Below are 26,511 nucleotides of genomic sequence, written 5' to 3'. Positions count from 1 at the left end.
ACCAAACAATGGAGTGGCATACATTTGTCCTACCACCAAACATTGTAAACACTTTCAGATCCCTAAGCAATGTGTCATGGCCAACAAAAAGCTAATCATGATTCTGGAGACTGAGTTGAAGGTCAAGCAAAATAAGACTGTTGAAGATGAAGAAATGATTAAGCTGTTAGAGAGATATCTGAAAATTCTGAAGCCACCCTGCCTAAACCTCAAATAAATAAGGATAACTTGGATGATGATGAGTAGAAGAAAGATGATCAAAAACCTTCTGGATCAAATCCAAGTCAATCCTCTAAGGCAACTGGAAGCAAAGATAAGAAGAAGGAGGAGAAAAGAGAGGTGAGGAGAGAAGGAAAAAGAAAAATGAGGACAGTTCAGGACCACACCAACAAACCCTAAAAAATCCAAATCAACCAAGCTCAACCCTTTGTGCCAACAAACTCAAACATCAAACCACCTCAAATCCCTAAGCCTAAATTCCTATACAAACAAACTGCTAACACCTTTCTAAAAATACCAATCACCTCAAGCCAAACATTTCTCAAGAAAATCACAAACCTACCTTCTGTCAAGCCATCACTCAAAGTTAACTACAAGTCTGTTGGGAGAAAACCTAAGAAAGCTAAGCATACTGAAAAAGTTTAAGTTACTGAGACGGCCATCTGGAATTGTTACAAGCAAAGTGATTTTCTACCTCTAAACTGGTGCAACTCAGATGAAGACTACTTTCAACAACTAGCTGAGGAAATAGTCAGAGTTTTTTTGGGTTGTAACACTAAGGGAAGTAAGAATTTACTATGAAGATGGATCCTTCACATTTCTTGGATGTACCTTAATGGATACCTTTTCACCCACAGAAATCAAGAGAGTGATAAGTTTACTGAAGGATAAGGATACTGCTATAAGAGTATGGAGATCTGTTTTAGCTAAATGGTTGATTGTAAGGGAGGAAAGAAGAGCAAGGAATAAGGCTGAATATGAGGAGAAGATAAGGAAGTATGATGAGGAGATTGAAATATATATTAAAAGATCAGAAGAACTCAAGGAAAAAGGGATGAGCTGAATTTCCAAGGATGGAAGATTTCTAAATGTCAAAGCTGTGACGACTGAGAATTTTGCGACGTAATTAAGTCAATAAAGTATGTGATAAGTGATGTGATTATAATTATGTGACTAAGTGATGATTAATTGTCTTATCTGTATATTAGAGTTTAGGAGCGTGGATAAAAACGTTCCAATTTAAAGAGTCAGCTTAAAAGTTAAGTTGTTGTGTCGGGCCATCAGGTAGAACGGAACCCGTCCTAATAAAGAGTTAAAGAATATAAAATGTGAATTATGTGTGACTGAATGAAATGAATGTTTAAATAAAGTATTTCGTCCTAAGTGACGTGTTGACTGGAAAAGATAATGAGAAGCATAATCGAAACGCTGAGCGTCGGGCCGTCAGGTTGAACGTGACCCGGTACGCGTAAAAGAGGATAAAGATTAAAGAGGGATAGATTCTATGATCAGACTTGAGTCGTTATGTGATTATATATGTGAGATTGTTGTCTGTGAGCATGGTTATGTGATCTGTGATAGTTTTTGTGAATTTTAAAGAAATTACATGATTTAAATAAATGTTTAATTAACCTTCGTGCATTTTTATAAAATCATTCAAGTAAGATAAAAACATGGGATTTGTTCTGTTATCTTCGTAGCGGTCCTAGAGACTTTTTAAAAATGATAAGTGAATTTGATTGTTGGTCTTTGCATTTTTAAATTGATTTTATGTGAAAAATGTTATTATTAAGGCAAGATTGCGAAATTCATATAAAATCAACCGTCCGCTCAAAATCTTATTATGAGTAATGGTTGAAAAGCTAATTTCGAGGCCTACGTATTAAAAATGTCATTTTCAATAATTCTCGACTTCTCGAGAGAGATATATTTTATATTTAATCCTTATTTCATTTTAGTAAAAAGAAGGGACAAATAAGAATGAAAAGGGAATTAGTAGATTACAAATTTGCCCTTGTTTCTAAGTGGTATATAAACCCACTTTCCTTTCTTTTTCTTTCTTTTGTGCACTCACTTTCTCTTCTCTCTTTTCTCTCTTTCTCTCCCGAACCCTCTCACACTCTCTCTCGGCTTTCTTCAATCTCTATCGGTATACCTCTCTTTTCCTTGATTAATCTCACCAATCATCCCTAAATCTTCTTGATAAACACCTATATGTAGGTAGAAGAGTGTGCATGTGTGTATACCCACTTGCATGTAGATGTGTGTGAGTTGTGTGTGCTCGATGTGTGTGTGTTCACCCAAGAACCACTTGGTTCTTGTTGTTGTTGTTGATATCATCTTGTTTAAGCATGATTCCTTGTAAATGAATGAAAGAGAAGACGTGCATGTTGGTTATTTTGAGTAATTGATGGAAAACGGGGGTTTCGTGGTTGGACACCCTCGAATGAGGGCACCACCGTGAAGCCACCACCACCGGTGATGAACTCCGGTGAACCGGTGGTGAGTTATGATGTGTAAACTGAACTCTAGACTATATACACTCGAATTTTAGTGTTTGCATGTGGTGTTTTCTATAAAGCCGAATGGGTTTTTGTTTTTAAAAGAGATCAAGTTGATTTTCGATAATGAAATTGATGGTGGATAGTTGTTGATAGAAAGTATAGAATAATTACAATTGATTTGTGATTTATAAACTTGAGATGATACATGCATGTTGTGATTTAGGTGAAATTCGAATCCTTGGATTTGTGTTAAGAAATTTAGTTGGTTTAATCGATGAAAATGAGTGTTTGATATAATGAAGAGATGAATTTGAATTGCATGTGAGCATGTATGTGTGTTTTGGTTCGAATTATTGTTGATAAAGAAAAGGGTGTTAGTTTAAATGTTGGATTATGCTAAGATTAAAGATGCATGGTGTAATTTTGAGAAATTTGATTGTATATATATGATTATGGTTCGAATTTTTATGATTAAAAGAAAGGAGAATGATTCTTTAATGGTGTTTGAATGAGTTATGTGTTTATGTAAACTAAAGTGAGTATTTGGTTGATTTTGTGTGATAAGGCCGAATAGGCCATAGGGATTAAAAGTCAAAAACTTGGTTTTGATGATCAAAAGGATGATTGAAGGTGTATAAGTGAATATCTATGAATTTGTTTGCTTGATTGTAGTATGTGGTTCGAATTAAGGAATAAAAGAAAAGGGGGAACTAAGTTGATTGATTTTAAAAGATATAAATGATAGTTATGGACGTAAATGTTTGGATGTGAATAAATTATGTACTCGTAAGAGTTATAATAGTGTGATTTGAGAAATAGCTAAGAATAAGCAAGTACGCTTCGATTATTAAGTATATAAGGATATAAAAGTTGCGAAAAGAGATATGCTATGTGCTATGTGCTTATATGTATAAGCTATATTCGTATGCTCGAGTCAAGGATATAATCGAGTTATCGTATAGAGTGATCGTTCCGGGAACGAGAGTTGAGAATCTAATTAAGGTTTTGGTTTTATTGTAGATTCGGAGCGTGAGGGCATTCAGGCTAGGAAAGGAAAGGATTTACTAGGTGGCAGTAGTTCAACCTTCAGGAAAGCAAATCCAGGCAAGTAACTCTGATTACTTGTGTAAATGGTTAAAAAGAGAATGTTATTCTTACCATGTAGAGTATTGAACTGTTTAATTATGAAACCCTTGTTTAATTATGAAACCCTGATATTGATTTGAAGTACCCTTGTTCTTGATAATTTGTTATTGATAAGCTTATTGATTCCACCCTCTGATAATCTGTCCTTTCTGTTCAAGTTATCTATTAAGCCATAAATCATATTGAACCCTTTGATTATCCTTGTTAACCCTGTTTAATGATACCATGTTTCTCTTGATCACCCTATTGATCCCTAAACAAATGTTGATCCTTCTAACTTAAGTGCTTTGTTATCCCTGATACAGAATTCTTATGAATTGTTCCTTGCGTACCTTTGAATCACTACCTGAACTTTGTTTCCTTAAAATCTGAATTAAGAATGAGTTTCGACTTGAAAGAGTCCGAATGATTTCAAATGCTTGGTAATGATAAAAATGGATTTTAGAAAACCTATTTGTTTTTCCAACTCAAGGTTTTCCAAATGAATTCCTGATGGATTGGATTGGGACGTAAGAGGCTAGTGGGACTAGTCCAGTCATGGTAAGAGGCTAGCGGGGCTAGTCCAACTTAAGGCTGAAATTATGTCGATTGATACCTTAAAGACCGGATGGAGGTCGGTATGCGCTGATCACCCGTACATAATGAAATGGAAAGATAAGTGATCCAATCAAGGGTTCTAATTGATTATTTAAAAAGGGGAAACTGAAACTTTTTGTTCAGTAAATTGATGTTTGAAAATGAAAGTGGTTTTTATTGCTTTAAAAAGAGTTGATTATGTTATCTTGAAGCTTAAAGCTCAAGAACCCTGATTCTTGAAATTGTTGATCATATGATTGATTCTATATATTAAAATACTGTTGCTTTCCTCTATTGAAAGATCTATTCTGATCCTTTAATGATTTGTGATGAATGTCGGCTTTCGTCCTGCTTTGAGTCTTATTCCTTGAAAGCCCCATACTATTCTTCAGAAACCTTTCCTTAACCCAAAAGATGGAAATCTGCCACCTAGATCAGATAAAGTAGAATGCCCTGAGTTTGGTAAAGCATATTGTGAATTGATATTGTAGAACTGCTATATAGTTACTTGCTGAGTTTTATACTCATGTGTTTTGTTTTAATCTAACCATGGCAGTTAAGCAAGAAGATGGCCAGGCTTAAGCGCACTGCTCTGTAAGTCATATGTCATAGGCCTATTTGTATATTCGAGGATTTAACTCAACTCAAATAAGAATGTAATAAGTAAATAGTGGATCTACCGTCAGAGAGGTCTCGCCAAGTAACATCTGTCAGAGGATTCAGAAACAACGTTCATCTACAGACTTGAAGAGTTAATTCACTGGAAGAAGTTCAAGAAATTATTCAAGCCTCAGTAATGCAAATCAAGATTGTGGGTTTAATCAAGTGACAGAGATCTCGTCAGAGTATCATTAATTACAAGGATTTAATCTGAAGAAAATCAGAGTATCAAAGTCAAGACATGAAGAAACGTCACGTAAGTTAGTCACTCATGAACCAGACAGTACATCGAGTGTCAACGTTGGAGTGGTGGAATTGATTCATAATTTTCAGTGATTTTCAGAAGATTTGCAGAAGAATGGATGCTGCTCAAGATTAGTATTAATTCTCTATTAATTAGTTAAGTCATATAATTTAATTAAGAAAATAAATTATATCTGCAAAGATTAATTTATTTGATTAATTAAATTAATTGATTAATTAATTCTGAATTAATATTAAGAATTTTCAGAATTTTAATTGATTTAAAATCTGTTATAAATTCAACAAAGACAACTGATTGTATTAGTATGACAATCGGTATGACAATCAATAGTCATACCGAAAGTCATGCTAATTCAAAAGGATTGTCTTATCAGAATTATTATTAGGATTTAAATCTATTTAATTTCAGCAAGACAAACTGTTTGAACTAATATGACAATCGGTATGACAATTGATAGTCATACCGAAAGTCTTACTAGTTCATTCTGATTGTCTTGCTAGTTCTAAAAGATAGTCCTACCGAAAGTTCTACTAGAATTTGATAGTCCTACCGAAAGTCTTGCTGAGCCAAAGAGATTGTCATGCCAGTTCATTTTCATTCGGTTGGTTGATAAAAGAAGCAGAAGCTGAACATTCATTTTAATCATAAAAACAGAAGTCAAGAACACAGAAAAGAAAAAGCAGCCGCCTTAGAAATATTCCATTTTTCATCTGCTTAATTCAAGATCTAATTTCTAGCTTGTAACGTTAAATCCAAACCACTAGAAATATTTGTCTTGTTCTTGTGCAACAATCTAGCGGATCAAAATCCCTAGAACTTAATCTCAAATCGCGTTTAGCATTTGATTCTAATTATTACAAAAATAGAAAAAGTTCATGTCGAATTTATTCTAAATTTGTGATAATTAATTTGAGATTAATTCCTTGTAATTGATATAGTTGTTGTAACACCTTTCAAGTTTAATAATATTCTTATTTAACTTGAATTTTGTTTCACATTTTTTATTCCGCATATATTCGATTATTCGGTGCTGTTTGTATTCAACCCCCCCTTCTACAAACACATTGGGACCTAACAATTGGTATCAGAGCCTTCTGATTAACGAACAAATCAAGATCCTAGACTTTTGTGATTTTTCAACTCCTTGAATTTTTTTTTATTCAAAAATTCATAATGACTTCACAAAAAGTCGGAACCGTTAAAATTCCACTATTTGATAAAGAAAATTATATCATGTGGAAGAAGAAGATGCTATTATTTTTACAAGTTGCAAATCCCAAATATCTGAACTTGTTAAAGAAGGGTCTAAAAACTCTGATGGTTATTGAACCAGAGGTGATAGTAGATGATGTTGTGATTACCAAAGCTAGAACCTATCCAAAAGAGCCTGAAGATTTTACTCCTGCTGAGAAGGAAGAAGCCTCCTTGGATGCCAGCCTTCAATTAATATTAATTAATTCCCTTGATCCCTTGATGAACAGACATGAGATGAACTGTAAAAATTCCAAACACATGTGGGAAACTATTGAGGTGATTAATGAAGGCACAGAGGAAGTTAGGGAGAACAAGTTGGAGATCCTAACCTCTGAGTATGAACATTTTAAATCAAATCCAGGAGAAGGAATTACTGAAGTGTTTGAGAGGTACAATGCGTTGATCAACAACCTGAACATAAATGGAAAATTTTATTCAATCAGGGAGGTCAACAAAAAGTTCCTTTTAACACTGCCAACTCATCTTGAACATAGAATCACTGCCATTAGAGAAGCTAGAGATCTGAGTGAGATTTCTTTGGATAGACTCTATGGTGTGTTAAAAACCTATGAGTTGGAGCAGATTCAGCAAAAGAAAGTCTACGGGAAAGATAGAATGGTCAGCACATCTACTGCATTTGTAGCTGAAGGTCAACAACAACAGCAATCTCAACAATTGGAGAGAATGATACAGTGTTCCAAGGCTGAGGAAAATATGTTAGTAGCAGAATATGATCCTCCTACTACAAATCAATCAAGTGATGATTTTTATTCCTTGGAAGAGCTGGAGCAATTGGAAGATGAGTCAATGGCCCAAATTGTCAAGAGATTCTCCCATGTCAGATTCAAGAGGAATCCCAAGCTTAAGTACAAGTCCAACTACAATAAATTCCAGAAAGGTGGATCTTCATCCTCTAACACCAGCAGTGGTGGATACAAAACAGGGATGGTTGATCGGAGCACCATTAGATGCTATAACTGCAATGAGTTGGGACACTTTTCCACAGAATATAGGAAGCCAAAGCAAGTAAGAAAGAACTCTGAAAGGGCTTATCTGGCAAAGAGAAGAAGCTGGGATGATACTGACAGTGAAGATGAAGAAGAAGGAAATCTTGCTCTTATGGATATTGATGGAAAAGCTTCATCGTCAAGAATAGAGGTAAAACTTTCTGATGCTGAAATGGTTTATCATCTAAGAGGTAACTTAGATTGTGCACGTCGTGATAATGAACTGTTAAGTTTACAGATCACAGACCTTGAGAAAGAGGTCAATGAATTAAGACTTGTGCATATTAATCAAGACAAATTAAAAGAACAAGTATCTTTTCTAGAGAATAGAGTTGACTGTTATAGAAAACTCGAAACTATTCTCAAAGACAAGATCACCGGTCTTGAGACTAAGGTTAGAGCCTACTTCAATTCTTGTTCGAAGGCTAAAGAGTTCTACAGTAAGCAAGCTGTTAATAAAACATCTGGAATAGGTTATGATTACAGTGTTGCTATTGGAGAATTAGGCATAAACTCCCCTCCTCATGTCTGTGCTAAAGGGAGGGAAGTATCACATGTGCTTAAGGGTGTTGATGAACCCCTCTATAAGCCATCAATTGCTGAACCATTTGATGCGACCTCTTCTGTTATTCAAGAAGAAATACGTGCTGAGGATCATGCTAATGAGAAGATTGTTTCCAAGTCAAGTGAGTCAAAAGTTCCAGTCAAAGTTGTGAAAGCAACTAAGACTAACTCAGACACACATGAGTTGGATAACAAAAATTCCATGTCTACCATGCATAAATTGCCTGCTATTAATCACTCTCATAAAGCATGTAGTGTTGCTAATTGTATGTCTTGTGCTTTTAAATTGATGAATGCTTATTTTAATGGTAAGCATGTTTCTAGTGATAAGACTACTCCTCGTCAGCATGTGAATAATAGAAAGCATGATAGGTCTAAGACTGCTAGTCCTTCTAAGGCTAGAAAGGAGACATTTGAGCCTAAGCCTAAACAGAAATTTGTTAAGGCTGTTTACAAGGTCAAATGTTCAGTCAGTGAGAAAGTTGAGACAATTAAAATTAAAAATGTTGTTTTGCCTGACAAAGGACAGTTCTACAAGTATGCCGGACCCAACCAAGCTTGGGTTCCTAAGAAGGTCTAATCCATTTGTAGTGCAGGGCATTAAACAGGTGAAACCGGGAGTGTGGATTCTTGACAATGGATCATCAAGACATATGACCGGAGATAGAGCCCTGCTATCAAATGTGGATTGAGAAAGCTGGCCCCCTGGTTACCTTTGGAGATAACAGCAAAGGTTTATCTGAGGGATATGGCTGTTTGCAAGCTGGGAATGTTATCATTGAAAATTTGTATATTATGCTAGGTTATTATTAGGAAGCAGTATCTAACATATAGCACCAGTGACGAGACTTGAGAATATTACGACATATCAGGCACCTGCTGCACATTACACTTGGAATTGGACTCTAGTAAGATGTGTACAAGTGTACTCCTGGTTGGTGAGTCAAAAGAGGAAGTCAGTGCACCACAATTCATGGACTTTGCAGTTGCAGATCTATTGGACTATGCAATCTCTTCTTCACAATCTCACTTCAGGTTGGTATGAACTAGTATACTGCTTAAGCAATCGTCAAGGACATGGTATGGCACTCTAACTATAGTTACAGTTTTATATGAACTAGTAGAGTCGTCATATTAATAACTATCTTATCACTAGGCACAAACATATTGTTTTATATGTGCAGTGATATATTGATAATGCTATCATTGAACTCAAACTTCTTTCTACATTAGTGATTTCTTATTTTATGTAAAATCTTTTGAAATCACTATTGTAAATCATTTTCTCTCTATTACCATATGTTCTATAATACAGGTTCAGTCTCCAATGACTTTCTTTCATTGACAGTCATAAGGTTGAAAACCCACAACATCTATCCCAGACTGTAAAGACAAACACAGAAACAGAACCAACCAACACTCTCTTACCACTAAATGTAGTATGAATGAGCGTGAGGGAGATAGTGCCTCAGTGCACCACATAAGGAAGGTTCTGTAGTCAACCCAGTAGCTCTGTCTCCTACAAAGATGAGTAGTATTTAAACCGAGACAACTGCTAACCCCCCATACATCTTCTCAAAAAGATGTAATGGTTGAAAAGGCATAAAAACAGTTACTAGATTCATTCTCTCAACAGGGTTTGTCTATTGAAATTTGCCTGTCGGCTAGGGTATCCGATGTAGTGTCACCACCTCAAATATAAACAATTCTTGATGCACAAGGAAAGGTTACACACACAAAGGATGAGTTGACGGAAACAAGAGTTTCGACCATTTTAAGGTCAGATTCGATTGTTCAAGGTTCGTTAATGGACCAATTGCCTTTACAGGTGTTAGGAGAGGATACTGATCCAAAAGCCATATGTCAGTGGTCAGTGTCTACCTCCCCAGGCTTAAATCCCCTGGATGCATCCGCGGATAGTGGATCTGACATAGGCACAGATCGGCAACTTGTTGACAATGATTCATATATAACCTGATGAGTCACAAAGAAATGTCTTCACAGACATTAGAAGGGAACTTTGATCTTTATGCTAACTTCTTTGGATCATTGTTTACCTTCCCAGAATTCAAATCTGGAACCCTAAAAGGGAAACTATCAACTTGTAGATTATGACTCAGATTCATCTGACGAGTTTAACAAGGATGGGGATTTGTGAACTCCCATTGCACCACATGTGACCTCCTTAAGGACGGCTAAGGTGATTTTCCTTGCAGGTACAGCTGATTTTTGGAGCTATGAGTGGAGTGATACACTTGTGAGAATGAGTGTAAACACGAGTGGAGAGAAGAGTGAAACACATGTGAGGTACACTAAACAGAATCACACACTCACAGTGAGGAAGAAAGAGAAACACTTGTTATTTCTTTTCCAACCAAGTGAAATATGAGAACTCCTTCAGACAACGGCATACATTCCTTCTCTAAGGGGGAGATAAAAGCTTAAGTAATAGTTTGGAGGATTCCTCAACTAAGGGGGAGAAATAGCAGGGAGGAAGAAAAAGATCAAATATGTACACTACACCACACCATTGTTGTTTGTAACTGCGGATCCTATTGTAAGGGAGAGGTGGTAAAATACAAGGTGATTTCCTAGTGATAAGGGAAGAAGTTGTTTTCTAAATGAGGAGTACCATTGATTTTTATCTGTGGATCCTATTGTACGGGAGAGGTGGTAAACAAAGGTGATCTTCTTTAATCAGTTGATTCTCATAAGGGGAGAAACAAGAGAGATATGAGCTTCTCAACAGGAAATGTGGTTGTACAGAAGAAAATGGAACTACTTGAAGATATGTTCAGTCTAGAGGAACATCTTATTTGAAATCTGGAAAATGTTATATTTATTCCAGAAACTTTTCTGCTATTTACTTTGCATTTCAGTTTATATCTTTTTCTTATTTGTTAGTTGAGTTATCCTCTAGGTATTTGTGTGTTATTGTCTAACAAACAAATAGGGGGAGATTGTAAGTCATATGTCATAGGCCTATTTGTATATTCGAGGATTTAACTCAAATCAAATAAGAATGTAATAAGTAAATAGTGGATCTACCGTCAGAGAGGTCTCGCCAAGTAACATCTGTCAGAGGATTCAGAAACAACGTTCATCTACAGACTTGAAGAGTTAATTCACTGGAAGAAGTTCAAGAAATTATTCAAGCCTCAGTAATGCAAATCAAGATTGTGGGTTTAATCAAGTGACAGAGATCTCGTCAGAGTATCATTAATTACAAGGATTTAATCTGAAGAAAATCAGAGTATCAAAGTCAAGACATGAAGAAACGTCACATAAGTTAGTCACTCATGAACCAGACAGTACATCGAGTGTCAACGTTGAAGTGGTGGAATTGATTCATAATTTTCAGTGATTTTCAGAAGATTTGCAGAAGAATGGATGCTGCTCAAGATTAGTATTAATTCTCTATTAATTAGTTAAGTCATATAATTTAATTAAGAAAATAAATTATATCTGCAAAGATTAATTTATTTGATTAATTAAATTAATTGATTAATTAATTCTGAATTAATATTAAGAATTTTCAGAATTTTAATTGATTTAAAATCTGTTATAAATTCAACAAAGACAATTGATTGTATTAGTATGACAATCGGTATGACAATCAATAGTCATACCGAAAGTCATGCTAATTCAAAAGGATTGTCTTATCAAGAATTATTATTAGGATTTAAATCTATTTAATTTCAGCAAGACAAACTGTTTGAACTAATATGACAATCGGTATGACAATTGATAGTCATACCGAAAGTCTTGCTAGTTCATTCTGATTGTCTTGCTAGTTCTAAAAGATAGTCCTACCGAAAGTTCTACTGGAATTTGATAGTCCTACCGAAAGTCTTGCTGAGCCAAAGAGATTGTCATGCCAGTTCATTTTCATTCGGTTGGTTGATAAAAGAAGCAGAAGCTGAACATTCATTTTAATCATAAAAACAGAAGTCAAGAACACAGAAAAGAAAAAGCAGCCGCCTTAGAAATATTCCATTTTTCATCTGCTTAATTCAAGATCTAATTTCTAGCTTGTAACGTTAAATCCAAACCACTAGAAATATTTGTCTTGTTCTTGTGTAACAATCTAGCGGATCAAAATCCCTAGAACTTAATCTCAAATCGCGTTTAGCATTTGATTCTAATTATTACAAAAATAGAAAAAGTTCATGTCGAATTTATTCTAAATTTATGATAATTAATTTGAGATTAATTCCTTGTAATCAATACAGTTGTTGTAACACCTTTCAAGTTTAATAATATTCTTATTTAACTTGAATTTTATTTCACATTTTTTATTCCGCATATATTCGATTATTCGGTGTTGTTTGTATTCAACCCCCCCTTCTACAAATACATTGGGACCTAACATGCTCGTAAGAGCGTACCTGGTGGTCCCTACCGTGTTGAGGGCTTTCGGTTGCCAGAGCAGGTAGTGGTAATTATGAGTGAGCTCACGCCTAGAAAGAAGTGTTTAAAAATACAATGGGTTATCTGTCGGTTCCCAGCCGGAATCGATATTGATTATTTAATAATATTTTAGGTTTGTAAGTTATATTTTATGATTGGTAGTTGTGATCTTGTCTCATACTTTATCCTGTTGATCCTGTTAGTAGTTAATCGGGGTTTATGCATATTTAATTATTATATTAGAGGTGTGTGAGTCCTCATTTCCTAACCCCGAGATTGAGGGCGTCACAAAAGCTGTCACATTCTCAAAGTTTAGGATTGATTTGCTAGATGGTTATCCAAAGCCAGAAAGACTCAAACTTGTGGAAGCTCTAAAAGGGACACCAATCATAAAGGAACTTGAAATTCTTGTTTACTTAAAGGATCTCATTAGAGAAGAAATAAAAGCAAAAATAGACTTTGTCTGATGCATGTAACTATTTAAACTCAAGAAATCACCTAATATATAAATGTTTTAATTGTGTCAACTTTTATGTATTAGTCATATTTTCCATTATAGCTTGGGGTTAGTCTTGTTAACAGGTATGAATTTGTGTTAAGCAATCTTCTCACAAGTTGGGGGAGATTGTTGTGCAAGACATGCCTGTACAATAACAAGACTAAGTCAAATTGACAACCCTAAGTAAGTTATATTGTAATCTAAGTTTGCATTTTGTATTGTATCACTTAAGTCTGTAAAAATGTTCAAGGGCATACTGGAGTCTTTTTCTGTAAATAGTGTCAAGCCTAAGAATTCTATCTGGAATAAGATCAAGCAGATCATGCCTCATAAGAATTATGAAAAAACTTGGAGTTGAATAAATCTATTTTGAGAAAAATATTCTAAGTCAAGATCTCTACAAGTCACAGATTAAGTGTTAAAGAGAAGTCAATCGAGAACTCCAGAATGACTTATTGACAACTCAGGAAAAGCTACTAGAGAACTCAGAGAAATCGACAAGCCAATTTGAAGACATGAAGAATGGAGATATCGACAAGTCATTTCTTCACTAGAGAACTCTGATTTATCGATAAGCCAATTTCACTAGAAAACTCAGAGTTATCGATAAGCTAATTTGTCACTAGAGAACTCAGAGTTATCAATAAGCCAAGTTGTCACTAGAGAACTCAGATTTATCGATAAGTAAAAGTGAAGACATGAAGATAAGAGCTCTCGACAAGCCAAATTCTCTTATAGAGAACTCAGAGACTTCGATAAGTCAAAATTCCGTACTACAGTTCGGTGGAGGAACTTAGTGATTAGAGATCTCGATAAGCCATTATACTTATCGAGATGTCTAGTTCTCTATACACCAAACTGGAGATCTGGAGGTAAAACTCAAAGTACAAAGTGCAGACCAGTTCAATATCCAAGATTATCAATCAACAAACAATCTAATCAGTTGGATTGACAAGTCTACAAAAGCAGCTTGAAGAGTAAAAGATCAAAGGCCAAGATTAACTGGCAAAGTAAAGTCATAGGCGTGCAAGATTAGCAAAGATACACTAAGCCATAAATAGAAAGATTTTATTGTCCAAAAATAGTGTTTAGTACATGCTAATGCATGCTGTGTAATAACCGGTGTTTACTGTTCTATAAAGTAAACACGGGATGCTTTGTTTTTTTGTAACAATTCAGATTAGAATTCTTGTATTCTCTCAAGGAAGAAGCTAAGCTCTTTATCAACAAAGAGCCTAGAAATTTTGTAGCAAAACATTCTTCATTTTAATATAAAATTAAGTGAGTTTTGAATGACTTGTGTTCACTATTTTATTTGTTTAAATTCTGTACTAACACATTTAACTACAAGATTTTAATTTACTTTGTTCATCACTATAAACACTTCAAGAAAAGCAGAAAAACACATTCACCCCCCTTCTGAGTGTGATTCATTATCTAACACTTATTATGTGTGATTAGATGTTCTCCAATATTTGTTTAGTAATTATAAGTGTGATACATATATGTGATTAATAAGATAATAAATTTTCGAAAATCTCTAGTCTTAGTCATGTATAAGAATAAGATTTCGATCACTGGATAGTGTGATACTTAGAACTTAGAACTAGTTTGCACACATTTTGGAATAAATCGATACCTTGTCAAGCTTCGGTTGCACTTGACGAGGGACGTAAACTAGCCTCTATTGAATAAGAATTAGAACCCGGTCACTTGGGAAGTGTGACATAAAGTATAAGATGCCGATCACTGGCAAAGTGTGGTATAAGGTGTGATTTAGGACTGTGGGACTAAGGATAAGAATTTGTTATTAAGATTTATTGATTGATTAAGAATTTTGATTATGTGAATTATAGAATGTTTCGTGCGCTTCACTTTGATTATGGTTATTGTGATGATGTGGATTATAGAATATGTTGGTGTTTCGTTTTGATCCTTGCCATAGAAAATATATTGTGTGATCTTTGTTATCGAATATTTGTGCAATTTGATGTGATAGATATTACGTGTTATGTGTCCAAATTGTGATTTTGAAAAAGATATAAAAATATTATTTTGATCCGTTGGACGGTAGTTGCTTTCTAGGTTTCGCCGCTCATTCTTTTAATATTTCAGGTTTCGTCTAATATTCAAGTTTGATATTATTGAAGTTCGAGGACTTTGGTTTGTAGTAGATTGACTTTTGGACTTCCACTTTTAGCCGCGCTTTCGTTTAATCACCTTTGTAATAAAGATTTCGATTAGTAAATTATATTTTGTATTAGTTTTGGTTTAGAATTTAATAGTTCGGAAGTGTGCGTCGTTACAATATAAAATATAAATCAATTTGTGTTAGTAGTTTAGTTAGTAGTTAGTAGTTTTTCAAACTAAAAGAAAATAGATGTTATTTTACCTAATTTAACCTAACTTTATAAAATTTTAAAATAATACATAAATTCACTTAAAAATATTTTTAAAGATAAATAGATGTTTGGATGGATACTAACTAATTAATGGGAAACAAAGGTTACGGAGAATAGAAGTTAATTTGTAGTAGGTACTAACTAACTAATTGAAAATAAAATTTACCGAGAATAGAAGTTAATTTGTAGTAGGTGAGTACCAAAATTTGGTTCTTTCTACTTGCCACTTGGTACTTTTTGCGACAATAAAATATGATTTCGTTTATTAATAAAAAATATAAATGATAATTATATATATATTATGTATTTTTATTTTGTGTCGTGTATTCATAGGTAAACTCAAAATCAATACAAAATATAATTGTATTATTTTGTGTTGGGTTCCGAAAGGTACACAGAAACACGAAATTATCGTGTCCGTGTATTCAGGGCTCTAATTTTCATGTCTGTTTTTGTTGTTTCGAACTTTTTATAAATATTTAGAAATACATATAAGTTTAATCACTCGAAAGAAAGTTTATAAAATTTTGTTTCTATTTTTCAGTAACAAAGAAAAGGGCATATGAAATAGAAATAAGCATATTCTTAAATCATCTGATCTTCAATCTTCTTTCTCAACCATATCACAAAATCAAACTCAGATATCCTGCAATGTGTAATAATATGTATAACTATAATGATATCGATATCAATATCAATATAATAATAATAATAAAAACAACTAAACAATTTGAAGTCCCTCTGAATATCAATATAGATCAACCGATCAAGCAATCGCTGCCACATATTGTGGTTGATATTTATAAGATCGAAGGTGGGGTTGAGTAATATATTTGATTTTGACTCAAAATCTTCCTAACACGTGGTAGAGACCCATGTTTTCTGTTTTCTTGGTGGTGGAATCTATGCTTTTGTCACCCTCACAGAAATTGAAAATGACATAAAAGAATGTTAAAAATAAGTCTGATGAAACCTAGTTTATTTTTAAGTTTAAAGAACAGAGTACAATGTAACTCTAATATCTTGCATGTAATTAGCCAGATTATTAATCTCGCCTCCAAAAAATCCTGGATCCCAACCTCATGCAGCAAACTTATAATAGTTGTGGTCATGCATTTAAAAAAGAAAATAGTTTCACAAAATTCAGAAGAAAAGGTAAGCAAATAATGAAAATATGGGCACCCAAAGTCCACACAACAATAATAATATACTGTAGACGGCCCGGAGAAGGAGGGGTGTTTTAATTTGCAGGACACTTCCTGAACAACCGGATGTTGCATTTTCTTCTTTTGATATTTTATGACGAGTTCTGTTACTATTATTTCTTCATCTAATACTTTTGTAGGTCCATGTATGTTTAGTTAAATTACGATATCGTAATTGACAAGTCAAAGACAATTAAAAACTGTAATTAGAATAAATTATAGTGGCACATAAAAATTATACATAAGTGTTTTAGATTGAGTTACAGAGTAATTGTCTGTCCTGAACAAAAAAAAGTAATTGTCTGCAGGCAGTGTCGGTGGGTAACCTATGCTCCATTGTAGTACATTTTTATCGAGGCTCAATTTATGAATGCATAAATTTATATGGATTCTAATGCATAATCTGTCCACCGTCCATACTGTGAAGTGTTGTGTATAAATTTGTTTATTTTGATCAAGTAAACAGGGTTTTGAATCTAAGAGTTGATAGCTCAAGTCAGGTTATTGGCATTTAAAGAAGGCCATTCTCCAGGGTTCACCGTTCACCATAATATAGTTTGCCCTAAAATCAATATCTAGTTTTTTCAGTATCAGTCTGTCAGATAGCTGAGTCTCTCCCGCTTTACACTAGAGACTACATAATTCAAATCGAATCGATTTGGGTATTGATAAACAAGTACTACAAAACGAGTACTATGGCACATAAATACATAATGGACTCTTCTGCTATATCAAACGAGGTTCAATCCCTCCTCGCTTTACGAAAAGTGAGAGTTTGAATTTATTTAAAAACAGGGCTGGTGTATTAATGTGCGTAACTCGCAACAAAATCATAAACTTAATTTGTATACAAAATCGAGTCTTATCAAGTCTTAACTTTTTCGACAAGTTCTACTTCTCGCACATCTCCCCTTTCATGCTTACTGAGGAAGTAGGGGTGATCATCCCTTAATTGGGAAGTTTTTTAGGTCCAAACCGAAATTATTTATTTACTTAAATTTCAATATAAAAATTAAATCAAACATATTCGTTTCAAATAGTGTGGTATCAATTTAAATCATTTTTTATCAATTTAACTGATTCAATAATCAACTTAAACTTGAACTTGAAATAAGAATTAAAAATTTAAATCATATTATTTTAATTTTTTTCATATTTAAAAGAGATATAAAAAAATATAAGAACTTAGACAAACAAAAAAGGGGAGAATATGATAAAATTGCAATTCTGACATTTTTGTTAAATATGAATAAAAATAATAAAAACATAATACATACATAAAAATTAATATATTATTATTTGTTAAAAAAAGTCGTTATGTTGTACCTTTATATATTTACTTTTTTTTACATATTTTGTAAATTATATTTTTATCATTATTAGAATATTACACAAACATGTATATTAATGTTTTAATATAAATATTCGGTTGAATTCGATTATTTCGATCAATTTGGATATTAAAATTGAAATAAATTTAAAACAATTCAATTTTTAAATTATCAAACTGTGTTATCAAATCAAATTGTTAATAAATCATAAAATCGCTTGGATAATCTACTTTGACTAATTTCAGTCTTGTTTTGAGAATTCTGGCCACCCCTGTACATAATGATATATAGGGGAGAGCATAGGTGAGTTCGGCGACAAGTATTTTTGTCCCCTATGGAAAGAATCATGGTCAGTAAGTGGAGAGTCAGTAGGGATCTGTTGCAAGTATCCAAACTGTCTTGTGACCCTATCAGTGTAGCACCACTCCACCCATGTCAAGTAAATGAGGGGGCAAGGTGCACTCATGAGTGATAGCTCAAGTTCAGGGATGTCTCATGCTTCGATCGCGAAATCACCGTAGGGCCTCCACCTGAAGTAATCCTCAAACATGGTATCTAGGTAATAACGAATGCCGCGTAATGAATGTATCTGCACAATCGTACCATCCAATGAGACCATCCACCTGAAGCAAAAAATGTATTATGTTGGAATATTTCTGAACATGAACAAAGAGTCATAAATGTGCAAGCACAGTCGTACCTGAGAGCACGGGGATACTGCATCAAATAAGGGTTTCGTTGTCTGGGAGCTAAGGCAGTACAATGCTCATATATCCAGACCTGAACCATATATGCATTCGAGAAATGATTATTTCTTGAACGCATGGATCATGCACCATTCAATATCCATGGATAATACACCTAAAAGTATGCATGAAGTATGCAGTGTGTCTAAAGTATGCGTTGTGCCTAAAGTACGCATGAATAATGCACCCTATAATGTGAAGTATGTTGGGTGGATATTTACATGTAATAATTTCATGGACCCACACAACTCCGTCTTATATCTAATGCTGGCTGAGCACAAGCGGCGATAAAGATAAGCAAGACATGCACTGCCCAAGCTATAAGTACTGATCTGACTCACGTGCCACACAAATGGGAGGAGGTTTAGAGGCATACGGTAACCACTATAGTTTGGCACAGTAGAACCAATGAGCGGAAGCCAGTGTGCACGTGTGTGGTACAGTAGCTCATGCTCATGATCATGACCAGTAGCTGAGTGCAGACGGGAGCAGTCATTGAACTGACGAACCAACCAACTAATCTTAATTTCACCCTTCTTTACAACATCTGTATCTTGTTGTGGATCGGGGGTAACACCAAAAAGCTCATGTAATAACAATGCATTTACATCCCCTGAAATAGGTAACACGGGACGTCCAACGCTGCGTAGCCCTAATATGTAGTACACATCCTCAAGTGTAACAGTGGCCTTGCCGAAACGGAAATGGAAAGTATGCGTCTTCGAGCGCCATCGATCAAGAAAAGCCGATATAAGGCCAGCATCATGTCTCATACTCCCGTCTAGCAGAACACCCATAAAACCAGCTTCTGCAATGGCATCCTAGATAGGCTGTGGTAGCAGATTAACCTCAACACAGTCCCAATATGTCTTGAAGTTTGAGCGAAGCCGTAAATGATCGTCATTACCCTAAGTAAATTTGAATTTATGCATTTAGAAAAAGCATAAAGAACTTTGATAAGTAAACCGGAAACTGGGGTAAAAATGTGTACCGTGCCACCCCAGACAAGCTGTGAACGATGCCTATTTTGTTGAGTAAGTAATCCCCCGTCAATTGGACCGGGGTTGATCAAGTGTCGTCCAGCCATGTAATCCTGCACAAGAAGTAAATTTTTAGTAAGCAAGTGTGACATGAAATAAAAACCCTGCAGAAATCTGAACTACCAGCACTGCTTCAGAATTTGTAAAATCTAAAATAAAACGGGCAGCATTTCCGCTATATTATCACTTTCCCAATCTTAAAACTCAACCAACAACCTCAACAAAACAAGTCTTTTATGCAACAAAGAAACGCAACAAATGCAATAATATTGCACGCAATAATGTAAACAATAAAATTTAAGCAACACACTGAAAAATAAAATGCAAGCAGTTAATTTAGGCAAAAATTCTAAAATATGTACATGTATTTGAATATCTAAAAATTTACTAATATAATTGAGTATTATGATGATATTCGGTTGTTACTATCAACTAACTTTAATTTTATATTCAATTTTACTGTATATTAGTATAATAATTATATTTTAAATTTTATTATATTTAATTGATAAATGACATGTCATTTGACAAATTTTAAGTAGCATATGTGAATTATGATTAATGCTACGAATCTACATGCAAGACAAACAATTTTAAATAAGTGCCGAGTTAAATGTATTTTGTAATTTTTATTTTATTTCAAAAATCAATTTTTATGAACATTTCTGGAGAACTCATATAGCATCTATTAACTTATATTTTGATATTTAATATACACCTCTTTACGTAATTTTTATTGAGTTGAGGAGGAGAAAAAGGAAAATTCAGCAAAAAATTTAATCAAAAATTTTAATCAAAATAAATAGGTCACGGGACTGCCGGAGCAGAGGCAACTACATGTTTAATTACTTATCAACACTTTTTCTTATCTTTCATTCATTTTTTTTTAAAAATTACTAAATATTGTTTTTTAAGTTTGTCCATGATTTTATTATTTTTTGAAAATGTTTATAAAAATATGGCATCCAAATAAAACTAACAAAAAATGTAATATTTTTACGTTTTTTAAAATATAAATGATATTTTTTACTAATTGTGCGTGGTTGTATTCGAGATTACGTCGAATTGCAAAACCGTACTTATATTCTTCTTTTTTCATAAAATTGTTCTTTTTATTATGTTAAACTTGAATTTGTATTGTTATTGTAATGTTAAATTAAAAAATTTAGAAATATACAGCTAACTAAATCAGTAAATGTAAAAAGAAAAATATGGTTAAAATAAAATCAAAAAAATTAAATGTCACAGAAAACATAGAGAGAAAGAGGAGAGAGAGAAATTATACATGCGAACGCCGATTGTAGGAGGGAGCTGCTGGGGAACGTCTGTTCTTCCGGGGATACACGGGAAAATCTATCCTCCACCTTTCACTGAACGCCTCTCCGTCCGGGGAGATCCTGCAGTTTTTGTTTTTGCGAAAAAATCTCCTCTCCTCTCTCTTTGTTTCTCCTCTCTCTTTCTTTCTTATCCTCTTTCTTTCTTATCCGGTCATTCACTTTGTTTCTTTATCTTTTCTTTCTTCTAATTATATAATATTACTTTATATTCATAAAATTACATAATATTACTTTATATATAAATTTTATTCATAAATTTATATAATATTATTTTAGATTCATAAAATTATATAATATGACTTTATATATAAATTTAATTCATAAATTTATATAATATTAATTTATATTCATAAAATTATATAATATTACTTTATATATAAATTTAATTCATAAATTATATTATATTATTTTGTATTCATAAATTTATATAATATTACTTTATATATAAATTTATGTCATAAATTTATATAATATTATTTTGTATTCATAAATTTATATAATATTACTTTATTATATATAAATTCATATAATTTATATAATATTAGTTACTAAAATATTTTACTTAGTATTTTATTTAAATTTTTTTACGAAGTTCATAAATTTCTTTCCTAAGCTTGTATTTATATCGTTTGATAAAACTGCATACATATTTTTTTTATTCCTGTAGAAATTTTGCAGATCGTTATCTTCTGCATCTTATCCTAAAAATCTGACTAAAAGTAGATTTTTCTTACATACCAATCTTATCTAAAATCTGAAACGGATATGATCAGATATCCTTATGCAAAAATTATTGACACAATCAATGAATCACAATAATACTCGTTCCACTATTTATAGATGACCTGAGGTACCACATATGTTCATCACACACTTCTCTTCAACCCATACGAAAAGGTATGTCATTCTTTTACTTATGTGTGTATATATATATATAATTTTGTTGCTCATTTGATATATATTTTCTATAAATTAGGAAAATGGATGGCCACGTGAATGTCAAATTTTTTTGGGGTGGAGTGGTAATTCGAGAAGGTACTAATATCAACTACTCTATCGATCCCAAGAAGATGATTTTATTAGATTTGGTACCTCTTTTGAAGAGCTCAAATGTCTTGTATACAATTTAATGAATATTAGTTCTTATCGATGGAATTTGAAATTGAGTTTAAAGTATCCTTACCTTGGTCAATACAACTTAGTTGAAGGTTTTTATAAAATGGAAATATTATGTGATGATGATGTTACCCGTATGTTAAATGTCTCTGCCATGGTGCTGAACGTCCAAGGAGATGTTTTTTTGTTCATCGAAACATAGGAAGTTGCTGTTGATGACCCGTACTCTTTCCAACCGAATTTAGGGTCACAACCGACACAATTAACATACGGGAGTAATGTCAACCCTGGATGGTCAGATCTACATTTTGGAGGTGGAGAGTACAAAGGCGAAACCACGGAAAAAGGTGGAGGGTATGTAGGAGGAAGTAGTCAATATGGTGGAGGGTATGGAAGGGAAAGTAGTCAATATGGTGGAGGGTATGGAGGGGAGGGTAGTGGACACGGCGGAGGGTATGGAAGGGAAAGTAGTCAATATGGTGGAGGGTATGGTGGGGAGAGTAGTCAATATGGTGGAGGGTATGTAGGGGGAGGTAGTCAATATGATGGAGGGTATGGAGGGGAGAGTAGTCAATATGGTGGAGGGTATGTCGGGGGAGGTAGTCAATATGATGGAGGGTACGGAGGGGGGAGTAGTCAATATGGTGGAGGGTATGGAGGGGGGGTAGTGTATATGGTGGAGGGTACGGAGAGGGGAGTAGTTATGAAAATGAGGAAGAGGGTGGAGCTAATGTAGATATGGTGGGAAGAGGTTCGGGTAAGCGGTTAGCCCTCGTCGCAGATGAAGCTGTAGATAATTCATCCAGTGAGGATGATTTTCACCTTCATGATGATGATGGGGAAGAAGATTCATCAAGCAGCGATGAAGGGGGAGGGCATGTAGAGAGGAATGCAGAAATTTCTAGCGTGTTTCCAACACCTGGGGAAGAGCATCATGTTCCAAGGGCTCCATGGTTCCGCACAGAGAAATATATCCCCCCAATAATAGATAGCCCTAATGATATATATGTTGATGAAGACCTCGATCAGGGGGAGCTGAGTGAAGGAAAGTGTTACCATGACAAAGCAACCCTGTTATTGGCAGTCAAGCGTGCTCATATTGCCACTGATCGTACATATAAAATTACGGGCTGAGGGCTGTAACTGGAGGATGCGAGCTGCTTTTATGCATAATTCTGGTTACTTGAGGATAAATGTGAATAGAGAGGAACACAGATGCTTGGTTGATCAGCCGTTGCAAGATCACAAGAAGCTATCTGCAAGGATGATTTCGCAGCTTGTGAAACCACTTGTAAGGAATTTAACATACATAAATATTTAACTTCCCTACATATTTGGTGAAAATATTTTGACACTGCTCAATGACATGTGAAACAGGTGATAGATACACCAGAAATCCCCATTAAAACCATTATCCCGCTTATCAACAACGAGCACAACCATATAGCGGGGTACAAGAAAGTATGGCGAGGCAAACAAATAGCCATTGAGGAAGTCTATGGAAGTTGGGCTACAACATATCAAGCTCTTCCCATATTTCTTGCAGCCATCAAGAAGACAAATCCTGGAACCATTGCTGAGATCGATGCCATGCCTCATGCTCAGGAACGGGGAACGTCCGTTTGCAAGCGAATCTTTTGGTGTTTGAAGGCAATGATAGACGGGTGGCAATATGCACGTCATGTGATTTCAATAGACGGAACTTTCTTGAAGGGAAGATATAGGGGCAAGCTGTTTGTTGCCATGGGTGTAGATTTAAACAACCACCCTTTTCCTCTTTGCTATGATTTGGTTGATGAGGAGACGTACGAGAACTGGTCTTGGTTTCTGCAACGTATTCGGAGACATGTCTGTTGCCAAAAGACCGACGTGTGCATCATCTCTGATCGAGCAGTCAGTATTCTTTCTGCAGTAAGAGACCCTCAAAACGGATTTGCTGAGCCATTAGGCATCCATAGGTTATGTCTACTACATGTCCGAAGCAAGTTCTGCAATCATCAACCTGGCGGTGAACTAAAGAAATTGATGTGGAAAGCTGGCACAACCACACAAGTCTCCAAGCATGATGCATACATGGAAAGGATTGGTGATTTCCCCTGCCTTTGACTATCTTGCAAGAATACCCGTTGGGAGGTGGACACTTTACCACGATAATGGTGTTCACTATGGTCAAACGACCACCAACATGCTTGAGGGTTTCAACGGAAATATAAGAAGGGCTCATTTCCTTCCAGTAATAGCGATGATGGAGTACCTCTTCTATAAGATGGTCACGATTATTGACATACATAGAAATAAAGTAGATGAAGGTGTGCAACAGGGTCAACGGTTATGTGCGCGTTCAGCCGCCATGTTAGCAAAAATTCAAAGACAGGCAACTGGACATACGGTTATTACTTTTCACTGTGCACGTGGTATCTTAAAAATAGTTACACGTCAATACACAACTCCCATGGGAAGGGTAAATGGAGGTAAGACCCAGGTCGTCAACCTCAACGACTGTACGTGCACGTGTGGAAAACGGGCGACGCATCACATGATGTGCTCTCACGCAATGGCTGGTTGTATAAGACATGGACTGAGTTGAGATCATTTCATTAAAAATTGCCATAAAAACCAGATAATGGAGAACTTGTACTGTCCAATTATTTATCCCTTGCAACCAACCGAATACTGGAACTATGAATTACCCCCACTTTGGTAGGGGTATGGAAAGTTAGTAGCGGATGAATCACTGAAGAAATTTAAGCAAAAACGTGGAGATAAGGGGAAATCGGTGCGGATCCGAACGGAGATTGATGGTCTGCGATCAGGAAAGAAATATAGTGTATGCAACCAAGAAGGTCACACCAAACGTAGCAAAAAATGCCTAGGGCGTCCACACTTAACAACGTGAACTTCTACTTGCTCGTTTCTTAGCTTCATTGCATTTTCTTAGCTTCATTTCAAATGTTGTACCACCATTGTCATTTGTATAATCTAAGTTTTCTATCTTTCTATTTCGAACATTACATGGTTATTGTGTTGTCCATTCGAGCTTCAAAATGTGGAACTCCTATCAGGTTTATCCCATTCAAAACAAACATTCCAATTAGGCGTTCAAATTGTTACTAAAATTATATAACAAACATCAGAAAGAACTTAAAAATCTACAAGGTTTACAACATATTGATCCTCATCAGTTCCTGCACTCTCCACAACTTCACCCTCTTTGTAACACCCCCAAATCCGGGGTCGGGGATTCGGGTTGTCACGAGTTCCATTTCCCTTATCAATACTTAATCTTAACAGTCAACCAGCTACTGCGTACTGTGACCCCACAATATACACACACACACACCACAAGTTATAGTCTCAGAGATGAATACCAAAAATAACACAAGTCATTCTATTCCACAATTATAAACCATTACACCGTAAAAAGGCTTTCTGAATAATTTACATATTCTTTGCCATTATTACAATTCATAAATATACATAAGTCTGGTACATCAAAAGTTGAAAGCCTAGCCTATTGGTAGATCATACCTCAGCTACAACGGCATCAACGCCTACAGGAAACTGGGGAACGTTTCCTATCCGCTCACGAATTGGAAGCTTGTTCTGTTCATCTTGTCTATCTGTTGTTGTGTGATGAAAAAAGAAAGCAAGGGTGAGCAACAAGCCCACCAAAATAATATGTATAATAATTAACAATATATGAGCATTCTCATAGTACTCATGAAAGTCTTGGTCAAGAAGAAATGAACCAAGCTGATATCTTAACGCGACCAAGTCGCAAAATATTCAGTATATATATACATATATACTTTTCACAATCTTTGAAATCCTCTGACATGTATAATATACACAGAGTTCCAGTTTATAACTGTATAAAAATATCATTGCAAGGTGATCTCATATATCTAACCTTGTCTCAACATTTTTCTGAAAATCTTTGACATGCACAAGATAATCATTTACTAGATATAAGTTTAAAAGATGAAGTTACAAGATACTCCAATATACTTATATCTTTTCCGAATACTACTTGAACTACCACCGTTCAAGGTATAATCCGTTTCAAAAGTTCATCACATAGATGAGACTACAAGATAAGATTTGAATAGATTCAATCCTTGAAATATCATTATAAATAATGAAGTTATGAGATACTTCATTAAGTCCCGATATATATATACACCTATATATATACATTTCATACATTCCTTGAAAACCTCTGTTATGAAAATTATAAACAGAGTTATAATATCCAATGAATTTGGAAAGGAGAAAACCTTGGCATAAACCTGATATCTTGCTGATCGGGCAAAGATACCAATAAGTAACCTTTTCTACAAGTAGATGGAAGAATTCCCCACTGGTCATCACCCTGGCCGCAATAGGACCTTATGCTGGACTGCCACTCAGCCACTTACGCATTTGATGGACTCCCACTGAGCCACTTAC

At 34.7% G+C, this 26,511-nt stretch overlaps 1 protein-coding gene across 1 annotated transcript; it reads left to right on the top strand.

Moving 5' to 3' along the window:
- The first annotated feature begins 23,212 nt into the window (after window positions 1-23,212).
- LOC141674469 (uncharacterized) lies at window positions 23,213-24,168 on the top strand. Its single transcript, XM_074481173.1, has 2 exons — window positions 23,213-23,353; window positions 23,440-24,168. The coding sequence occupies exons 1-2, from the start codon at window positions 23,213-23,215 to the stop codon at window positions 24,166-24,168; spliced, it is 870 nt and encodes a 289-aa protein (XP_074337274.1).
- The last annotated feature ends 2,343 nt before the right edge of the window (window positions 24,169-26,511 follow it).

Source organism: Apium graveolens, chromosome 7, assembly GCF_009905375.1.
Source record: "Apium graveolens cultivar Ventura chromosome 7, ASM990537v1, whole genome shotgun sequence".
Classification (NCBI taxonomy): domain Eukaryota; kingdom Viridiplantae; phylum Streptophyta; class Magnoliopsida; order Apiales; family Apiaceae; genus Apium; species Apium graveolens.
The sequence above is the reverse complement of the archived record's forward strand: the minus strand, read 5'-3'. Positions and strand labels throughout refer to the sequence as shown.

Coding starts and splice junctions, on each gene's coding strand:
- LOC141674469 (XM_074481173.1), top strand. CDS start 23,213: ATGCGAGCTGCTTTTATGCATAATTCTGGTTACTTGAGGATAAATGTG. Junction 23,354..23,439: donor CGCAGCTTGTGAAACCACTT/GTAAGGAATTTA, acceptor CATGTGAAACAG/GTGATAGATACACCAGAAAT.